At 36.7% G+C, this 10,594-nt stretch overlaps 1 protein-coding gene across 1 annotated transcript in view; it reads left to right on the top strand.

Annotated features, from left to right (window-relative positions):
• Positions 1 to 222: 222 nt before the first annotated feature.
• Positions 223 to 10,594, top strand: part of TNFRSF19 (TNF receptor superfamily member 19) — a gene marked incomplete at its 5' end in the record, with an annotated part of 43,139 nt that continues 32,767 nt past the window's right edge. The window contains 3 exons of the mRNA XM_084227032.1: positions 223 to 288; positions 847 to 957; positions 10,255 to 10,433. Coding sequence (XP_084083158.1) covers positions 223 to 288; positions 847 to 957; positions 10,255 to 10,433 — 356 coding nt within the window. The remainder of the gene's footprint in view (positions 289 to 846; positions 958 to 10,254; positions 10,434 to 10,594) is intronic.

The raw sequence follows: 10,594 nt of genomic DNA, 5'->3' as shown, positions 1-10,594 counted from the left end.
ATTATCTTGTCTTCAAAAGGCATATAGTTTTTAAAGCATATATTTGTTGTTTAGCAGCTTCCAGGAATCCATTTGAAAATGTTAATGGCATTGGCAGATCGTATTTTGACATGCCAAGTGTCATGAAGTATGATGGACATGTGACTTCTGCAATTTAAGCAATGTAAATATAATTTTTTTTCTTTTTATATTTTTCTAGGAAGAAAGGTTTAATCACAAGAAATGGATGCTAAAGGATTACAAAGAGATAATAAACTGAAGGTGCTTGTCATTTTACTAGCATATTTGGTAAGTTAAAGATTGATATTTCCCTCCATGCTGAAAAAATTGTACTGAACGCAGAAACTCTGTCTTTTGTTTTACACATTACTACTAACACTAAAGGTCTTCAAATGCTGCATGAAAACAGTGCTTACACATTTTATTGATTTGAGCTTAAGCTTGGTCCATTGATTCATATAATTTCTGACTGCTCCTCATACACAATTGCAAAATTTTACCTTGTGAGTCTCTTCATGGATGAAGGAGTGGACTAGAACAGAAAATATAAGTGAATACAGTGCTGTGGAGGTGATGCTGCTTCGCCTCAGGGGTGGCCATCTCTCACTCCAGTGTGCTGTACATAGTTTAGGTGCTTGGAGTATTCAGTTTATGGACAGATAGTAGCACAGCACACGACTACCTTGCCTGCTCAGTGTACTTTACTCTGGCTTGCTGTAGAACTAAGGGTAATTAATAATTCAGAAAGTTATTTTTAAGATCAGAACATGGTTTTATTTCTTAGATTTAATATATTTTGATGAATTTACTTTTTTTTTGGTTTTGTTGTTGGTTTGGGTGTTTTAGCTAAGTAAGGTAACTTGTGAGACTGGAGACTGCAGAGAGCAAGAATTTAGAGACCAGACTGGAAACTGTATCCTCTGCAAACAATGTGGTCCTGGAATGGAACTCTCAAAGGTAAGGAAATCATGCTTTCTTGAATTTAATTTATTTCTGATGAGTGCATTTATGTATTTGATCTAAAATGAATATCTGTACTTACATGAAAATAAGTACAACTCTTTTGGCATTTGAGCCTTCTGCAGTTTTTCAAGAACCATGTTATCTGTTTCATTTTATATAAAATGCTCAGTTCAGAAAATGATGATGCCACTAATAAAGCAGGCAGTACCATCTGGATGGGCTCTCAAATTATTGTTTTAAAGGTAACAACAAAGGAGGGGAAAAGCTACAAAGGGGAAAAAACTACAGGGAGTTAAGACTGCATAACCTTACTCTGTAGAAGAGAATGTGAAAAATTAATTTCAAACCAGTGATTGGTACAGACTGTGGACATGGAGAGGCTTAATTTTTACTGTGCTGACATTCACCATTGGTTCTGGACTTTTGGTGACAAAGTTTAAATATTTTATATATGACTTTTTTGTCTTAACAGAATAGTTTATAATAAAAAGGTCATAAGTAAATAAATACAGAATAAGATTCAAATGAGAGCTAATATACTTCCTTAGAACAGGAGGGAGACAGGTGATTGTTCTGTTTTCACTGGGTCTGTGGTTGGAGCACTTTAGGAAGCCAGACTCAAGTCAGGCTTGAACAATTTCTTTGTTTTACAACTCATTAGAAATACTGTAAATCTAATTCTTATCTTTATGTCATGTAAATTAATTGAAAAAGCTGAGGCCAGAAAAATACATGATAATATTTAGAAAGCACATAAGTTCTTTTGATTTCATGGAGAAGGAAATACTATTGTGAATCTTATGCAATTGCATTTTGCTTTTGTAACAATTGCATTTCTTCCAAAAGAAAACCCCATAAAAGTTTTTGAATTGCTAGGATTTTAGGACAGTGGAAATGAATCAATGGAGATGAATGCTGGCTGTGATTACAGGCTGAGATTCAGTAGAATAGAACGTTTACTTGGCAAAATTTTTAACAAAATTCCAAGTCTGAATGCAAGTCACAAGGGGGATCGTAGTTGTTTTCAGTTCAGAGAAAGTAGGTGCTGTGCATGAGCAGGGATGGAGAACAATGAAGGAGAACATAGCTGAAAGGGAGGAATATGTTGGGATTCATTAACTCAGCTCCTGGAGGTGAAAGAGGCAGCAAAATGGGTTACGTGTCTTGGGAGATTAGATGTCTTGAGGGAGCAAGAGTGTCCTGCCAGAGACCTGAGGATGGTAAGGCAAAGAAGAGTGCAGGGTGGTGTTAGGAAGGGTGAGTAGACCTACCAAGACTCGTGCAAGTGTAAATCCCTTTCTTCAGTGTCCAGCTCTAAACCCACATCTTGCCCATCGTTGGAGTGTGAAGCTGCGACCCTGACGTAACTGTGCAGTCAGATGCATACCTGGGAGCTGGGGCCATAAAGAGCCATTTGGGGCCATTTGCATGCAGAAGGGCAAACACAGTCTTGTACTTCTACTGATAGTGTAAAAAGGATGCTGAAGGTGGAATTTAGGGTGTTTAAGGGAATTTGAAATGTTTATTTTGAAAATTTTGAAACATGAACTGTCACTAAGTTTGGTGTGTATGTGTGTTCAAACTGCAAGGGGAAAGAGAAGCATTCAGTTTATGGCTCTGTAGTTCCTATTATGTTCAGCTCTGAAAAAAAGCACAAGTTAAGTATTGTGACTTGTGTGAGATTTGAAGGGATTTACTGAAATTGAATGACACCTTTTCTCTATCTCTTGACCCCCTGTGGTGATTGTTCAGTGCATTAACAGAAATACTTAGTTTCACACTTTAGTGGGAATCCCTTTGTGTGTTGGGCAGCATTAGTTAAGGTTTAGTCATACAAGCAATGCTCTCAAAGTAGAGATTTAGACATGACTTACAACATGGATGTGGTTTAGTTTGGATTTTTTCAGATTGGCTTTAAATTTGAGAACTCAGATGTTCCAGGGGATGTTTTAATTTATAAAGGCACTTGTAAATATGTCACTTTGTAACAGTGGGCCGGTACTATGTGCATTTAAATAGTCAGATAATGTACTTATCTAGTTGGCAAACAAAACCCAAAAGCATAAAAACTCAGACCCTCAGTAATTACACTCAATTTAATAAAGAAATGCTGAATTCAAACAACAAGATTATAGTTTGCAGTAGTACAGCATTGAAGTCATGGTTTTGCTTCACCTATTTTTGTTTACAGTCTGATAGTTTACAGACTGTTTACAAAACTGATAGTTTTTTTGTTTATAGTCCTGATTCTTCTAGGACTAGTTTGGTGGTTTTGAAAATAGGTAATTTCACTATGTAAGCAATTACTTGTCACAGACAGTAATAGACTTTCAAAAATATTCTTTCTTTTATACTAGAAATGAAACAACAGATTTTGTTTAAACCTAAATTATTGGAATCGTAATTTCCTTTATAAATAGAGGTACAATTCTCTGTGAATCATAGTGAAGGATGTGATGCTGTGGCTGTAACTGAGATGTGGTTGAAAGTAGTCATGTAGAACTACAGCTTGAAGCAACAAATATGTAAAGTCAAAGGTCAGAATGCAAAGGGAAGAGGCCTTTAATGATACACTTGAAGTAATTTGCAGCCCAGGAGAAGTTTTGTTTGCTTGGTTTTTTCCCATATGAGAAAGCAATGATATAATAATGCTTTATAATGTTTAATAACAGTTTCTTAACACTAAATAATATGACAGTTTTCCTATTAAATATTTAGTGCTCCTGGATAAAACTAGATGTACTGCTGGATGTGTGAGCATGATTGTGTGTCAAAGTGTATAATAAAATGTAATGTTAGTGGTGGGGTTTTTGGTTCAGTTCCCCCTGAGTGTTTGAAGCAATTGACACACAGGTTTCATTTTTATATTTGTAACAAAACACATCAGTCTGTATTTTTGAATGCAAAAGCTCAGCTTTTCTCATTTTGTGTATGAGAAATTACTCATCTGTTACAGTATAAATATGTCATTTTCTTTCTTGTCATGACTGACTTTACAAAAATACAGGGCAAAAACCCAGCTGTACAGACTGCATGTATGTATATGTGTCTACATATTTATGTATGTATACTTGTTTTGACAACTTCACTGAGATATATGTATCTTTGTTACTATGCTTTATGAGCATTTCACCTTTCTAAATGAGGGAAATGCCCTTTCTCAATTTATACATGAGACACTAACATAAATCAACTTGCCCATGGTAATGCAGGAATATTTTGGTAGAACAGAGTAGACAGAGGCCATAGTGTGTAACAGAAGCTTTCTCTTCACAAGGCACCATATAGACAAGACAAAGGGTGATGGGCACAAATTGTACCAGGAGAATATTTTTTTTTTGTAGTGAGAACATTCATTCACTGAAGCAATTTCCCTAGAGTCCCCATCACTTGGAGCTTTTGGGGTGCAACTGGACAGGGTGCTAGATCATCTCAGATCAGGTCCCTGAGCCATGAAAGTTTGCTTCAGATGTTCTTTCAAGGTTCCCTCTAACCTGTCTGTTCTGTGATCCAATGGTGAGTCCTTTAATTTTGGTTGCAAACCAATGCTCAGTCTATTGGATTGACTTTTCTGTATAGGTAAGCAACTTCAGACACCCTTGATAGCATGAAACTAAACAAAACCAGCAAAAAACCCAGCCTTATTTCATGTAACTAATTCTGAATCCAGACCATTCTTTTCGGCTTTTGCTGTAACAGTTTAATGGGGCTCTCTTTTTCAAAAATGTTTTTGAAGTAATTTTTTTTCCTTCAAGTAAGAAAGAAATAGTACCACCCTCAGCTTTTCCTTTCTGATTGCCTATATGCTGTTCTAACCACAATGCTGCAATGTTACATTAGCTAAGAACTAAAATCCATTGATCACTTATGTTAATTGTATTTTTATTAAGTACTTTTAACATATTGCCATCAGAAGAAAGGAAGGTTTGTTCTTGTATCAATGGAATTGATGGGGAAGAGAGTGAAAGCTCCTTCCCATGGTTTTTTTTTTTGCTTCTATTTGTTAATTTAAAACCAACAACCTCTGTATAGCCTTTTCTTCTCGTAAACATGTCTTTGGTAATGTTTGTGAAGCTGTTGAATCACTGAATTAGCTTAGTTTTCAGTGTGGGCAGTCTTTGTTTCATGTTATTTTTTTGTTTGGGGGTTTTTGTTAGGTTTTCAGGTTTTTTTCTTTTTTTTGTTAAGCAGTGCTTTCTTCTGGGGTGGGAGGCTGAAATGGTTGTGTTGATTCAGAGGGAAGTGTTTGCTTCATGTGGGTCAGCATTCTTGCATTTCTCATTCATTTAGTAGACAGCAAAGCATCACATAGTGATGCCCAAATCATTTAATGTCCTTTATTCTTTAAGTGGCTTCAGTTTGCCAGTGCCTGAATAGTTATTGGTTTGGCTTGATAGTAACAGCCCTTCATTCTATCTCATATATGTCTCTGAAATGAATCAAACCTTGTATATTATAGAAATTTATACAAATCACAATGAATGCAGAAAAAAAAATGACATAGTTTGTGTTTCAGCCGTTTTCTTAAAGATGTTAAAGTATGGAAATGGAAGTCCTTCCAGTCCTTTCACCATCATTTTTTTCAAGTTATCAGCTGAGCCAGTGCACTGAGGACAATATATGTCAAGGAAGGAATAAAAACCAAGAGGTGAAAGGGAGAGTGCCTGAAGCCAGCACTGCCATCAAGTAAGCCGTGATAAATACTGTCACTGAGACAGCTGGTGGGACAGAGGCAGCCTGATGGCTGCTGAGGTGGGGCTATGTATCACAGCTTGCTTCCTTGTACCAGGTGTGTGATGAGGAAAGAGGAGACCTGCGTGTTGTCTCAGAAAAGGAACTGTGAATTAAACAGGCAGGTACTCTTTGAAGCTTCTCCTGAATGTGGCAGTCCTCACACGAGAACATCAGAGTGCTGTGCTGGGGCTGACGTGTTGTCACAGTGAAGCCACCGAGAGCAGCTGCTGCCATGATTAGCAGTCACTCTTAAATCTTCAAAGCAAGAGAGCTGCTTGTGAGGAAGCCTGCCAGATCTCAGCTCAGGAGAGGCCAGCATGTGTTTCTGGAAACTGGAGCAGCTGCATGTAGGCATGTCAAATCATCTTCACTGAGAATGAAACTTTTCTGACCCTAGCTGTGCACTTTGACACAGCAGCTAAGTCTGATGTTTGCAGCATGCTGTTACAGCCTGTCCTGCTCAGAGACTTCTGCTGATAGATCTAGCTCATTATTGGATTCTAGATGAGGCTGACCCACAGCCTGAGGTACTTTAGGAAGCTAAAACTGTGTGCTATTTAAAAAGGCCATGTACTCAAAGGTATTAGGAAAAGCTTCATTTCCCAGCACCAGTGTAGTGCCACAACGTGTTACATGACCCGACACCAATTAAGTGTCTTAATGCCTGGAAGACTTTTCCTTGAGAATACCAAGTATTCTTGTAATCATCATGGCATAAGTGGGACTGCTTTGGCTGTGTTGTCTAGGGATTTACATAGTTTGTGGATAATCAGTGGAACTAGAAACAATTCTAAAATACACTTGCAGATTATGATCTTAATGATGCCTGAAAGCATTTTTTAAATGAAATTTGAGGTTATTTTAATTGAAATAATGTTTAAAATCTAATATACTCTTCATTTACTGTCTGTGTTGGATTCAACTTTTAGGGAAAAACCATACCACTTAACTCCAGTACCCTTTATAGTCTGCTCAACTTATGGTTGTTCTGTCTGGATCAATGTTTGAGTAGTACATAGTGATAGAAAATTTTAACAGTGGCCTGGTAATTCTTGAAGAGGTGTCTGCATTATTCTGTGCTTTTAATATTTTTAGCTAGAAACAAAATTATGAGTTTGGTTAACTAGGTTGCCGCAGATTCCTAGGCAACCTTGACCAGTCACCCCACTTGATACCTCAGTGAAACACTTCTGAAAATAGTTGTTCTGGAGATACATAAATTAAAGGTCAAGAGATGGCACATTACTGTGGTAGTGAAAGCTGTATAGATATCAAGAAAATTGAGGTGCATTTGAATTTTGAAGGTTTTTTTGTAACTTGAACTTTTTTTAATTTGAATTCAATTTTATAAAGAAGTGTTTGAGTTTTATGGCTTGTACTGCATATCTTTTGAGAGAGAAAATTTTCATTAATTGAAAAGGGAAAGTAGAAAGGGAGGAGTGTGCTAAGTGTTCTTCACAGAAAGCTTTGCAACAGCAAAAATAAAGGCAGCATATATTTGTGCTCTTTTTTTTTCTGGCACAAAAATAAAAAATGTTTTTTTGAAATAGAACTGATCGCTATTGCAAATTTTATTTCTCTTTCTGCAGTTCGGAGGTCAAATGCCACAGGAGATGAGCTCTCTTTTAAAGTTAAGAGTGGGAGGATGGAGACGGTGAGGGGAGTTGGGAACTATTCAGATCTCATCAGCCATATAACTTGACAGCTTTGCAAATAGAACACAGAGAAAACTGGTGCACATCAGTTTTGCACATGCACTGATAAAAAATGAACAGTCAATTTTTTGTATCTTTGCTGGACTGCTGAATTATAAAGTCCAAGATTTCAAAGGGTTTGAATCCATCATCTAAATCATATCCTTTGGTTTGGGGAATGTGGTTAATTATGAGTACAGATCTTTTTGAAGTTCTGCCTGGTTTACAAGCTTAAATATTTATTTGCACCTGCCAGGCAGTTAACTACCTCAAATATTATGTGAACAGAAAAAGCACATACATAAAGTTTTAGTTGTTATGAACTGGTATCTGTGGAATTCCTGGCAAGGACTTAGAAACCATCTTTGCAAAGATGGGAGATTGTAAATTCCTTGGGCAGAAGATTTCTTTATGTTGCATCCACCATTTTTATAGCTTTAAAGTAAACCATTCCATGATGCAAAGGATCATGAAGATGTGTCCATACATCCAGCTATAGCAAAGCAGATCTGATCTAGAAACAATTTACTCAGCTTTGGTAGTTTGGGCCAGTGAGTGAAAGCATTTAATTCTAACTTTTTTTTCCTGCTTGTTTTTTGATCCAAAGCTTCAAAGGTAGTCTGGGAAGGAAAACTTATAATTAAGTTTATTCAAGCCTTATATTTGAAAGTTTGATAGGACTTGGGAGGGACTGATTCCAAGTGATTTATCAAAAGATCCAAATGTAAATGGTTTAACTGAGTAGTATAATACATTCCATAATGCTACTGTTTGGATAAGCTAACTAGAAAGAGTAGGTATTTAGAAAGAGTGTGTTAAAGATTAATGATATTCAATCAAAAAGTTTATTTAGACTTAGGGAGAGCAAAATCTAACACAAGTTTGTCTGGTTCCAGTCCCTAGTGGTAATCATGTAGCTTTGTATACAGTCTTACAAGTACATAAATGAAATGGAGTGTAAAAATTAACACAGGAAGATGCAGCTAAAACTGACATGGCTTTGGCATTGATTCCTAGTAGAAATTTGTCAATTTGAAATAAAATTGTATAAAATGCTCTATATCTGAGTTAATTTAAAAAAAGAAAATAAATATTTTTATATTTTTTAAAACTTTTTGCCTCCCAGCTTTAATATGGTCGCAGTATATCACAGGAGGACCGTGCTGTACAGTGCATGAAACTGTAGGATATTCTTTGGTTTTGTTACTAATTGCAATGATTTGTCTGTCTGGTCCTTGATCTGAAAAATACTCAGTAGTAATAAATTACATTTCAGCTAAAAGAAAGCAAAACAAAAACTAAAAATAATTGTCTAAGTTTGTGAATCTAGAGATTAAGTTTTTGGATCCATTTTTACTGTCTTTTTGTAGTTGCTTTCATAAATTTTTCATTTTCTGCATACTTGAGGGCTTGTTCCTCAGAGGGGAGTAAAGTTTTTTCGTAGGAAAGAATAAAGGAATGAAGGAAAATTAAAAATTCTTAGAATGTCCTGTAAAATGCATCTGAAATTGTTTATTGTTACTTTATCATTTCAAGTTAGAGGCTTATTGGCCAGCTTGATCACAAAGGTCCTCCCATAGATGCTTTCACAGCACAAAGCCTTGGAGAATCCAAGTGTGTTGGATCTTGGAGAATCTGAGAGTGTTTCTAAAGTTTAAAAGCGGGGGTTTTTTTGCAGCAGATTTGATTAGGTTGGTGACTTTGGAAAAAGTTTTTTATATGCATCAAACATATGCATGTTTATTTGCATCAAACAAGTGGAAACCTCCTCTGAAGTTGCCCTAGTTGAAGATTTCCTGCAGCTTTCCTACTGGGAAGATGCCCTATTCTTCCACTGAAAATACATAGGAGAGCAAGGTCCCCATATTGTGCCTTTCCTAATTAGCTCTTTCTGGCAACTTGTTGTGCTCCCCTTGCAGTTTTATGGTGTATCACCAATGCATCAAATCCAACTTCAAAGTACCAAGCCAAATTGTTAGGATATTTGGATGATAAGAGGGAATAGCAGCTCCTAGTAACTTGATAACTCCTAAGAAGTTGTTTGATAGTTCTTGGTAATCAGTTCATAGGATTCAGTCCCCAAACTTTTACATATGGCCTGGTGTTTATCTTTGCAGCTTGTCCATTGTATTAGGCGCCCTTTTGAAAATGAATGGAAATAATGCCTTTAAACTGCTAAATTTGGAAGAAATAACCAACCATAGCACTATTACATGTATAGTATAATATTGTGCCTCCCTGTGATCTGCAGATCTATTAAACTTTTCTGACAGTTTGAGAACTGTTAGAGCTGTAGTGGGTTGAGCTTTTGAGATTCTTAGTGGCTAAGCAACATTTTGTGCCCAGCTGATGGTCATTAACCGGCTCTGGTTTATTTGGTAACAGAAGTCCTAAGCTTTTGAAGATCAGTGCACTCTCTTTGGCAATTAACTTTGTTCACCTTAGCTATGAACCTTAATATCAAAGTGTTTCTTTGCTGTTTTTGTAACTGAGTAAGTGCCTTCATACTTCACTTGTCCCAGTTTCTCCGCTTTCACATGACTGACCTAATTAAAAAACAGACAGCTCAATAATTCTACCATAAGCTCGTAATAATGAAACTGTGGGAGTCCTTGAAGCCCTTTATCATTCAAATACACAGTGGTTTCATGAATAAAGTGGATGACTAAGTATTACTTATAGAAGTAAGGGAGATTATTAGCAGTGGAAGACACATTTGAACTTGCTGAAAGGCTGGCTTTTGTCTCGAGAAAGACCTACTCTCAGTAATAATTATACCAGGTCTTCATTTTATCCCAGCATTCTCTTCTTGCTCATGCTTTCAGTGACTGAATAGCTTGCTATTGCTTGTTAATCCCTGCAGGAATGCGGCTTTGGATACGGGGAGGATGCACAGTGCATGACATGCAGGCCAAACAGATTCAAGGAAGACTGGGGCTTTCAGAAGTGCAAGCCTTGTCTGGATTGTGCCTTGGTTAACAGGTTTCAGAAGGCCAACTGTTCTGCCACCAGCAATGCACTATGTGGGGACTGTTTACCAGGGTAAGACCGTTTCTGAGGATGAGACTTGAACAAATTCGCACCTAATTTACGTTAAAATTGCTTGTTCATGTTTTCTGGATAAATGTTGGTATCCTTTGTGTGTGTATGAAGGTCCTGTGTCTAATCTTGGCATTACTGTATTATTTGAGCACATAATTTCT

The sequence above is a fragment of the Fringilla coelebs genome (assembly GCF_963513975.1).
Source record: "Fringilla coelebs genome assembly, chromosome: 2".
NCBI lineage: Eukaryota > Metazoa > Chordata > Aves > Passeriformes > Fringillidae > Fringilla > Fringilla coelebs.
The sequence above is the reverse complement of the archived record's forward strand: the minus strand, read 5'-3'. Positions and strand labels throughout refer to the sequence as shown.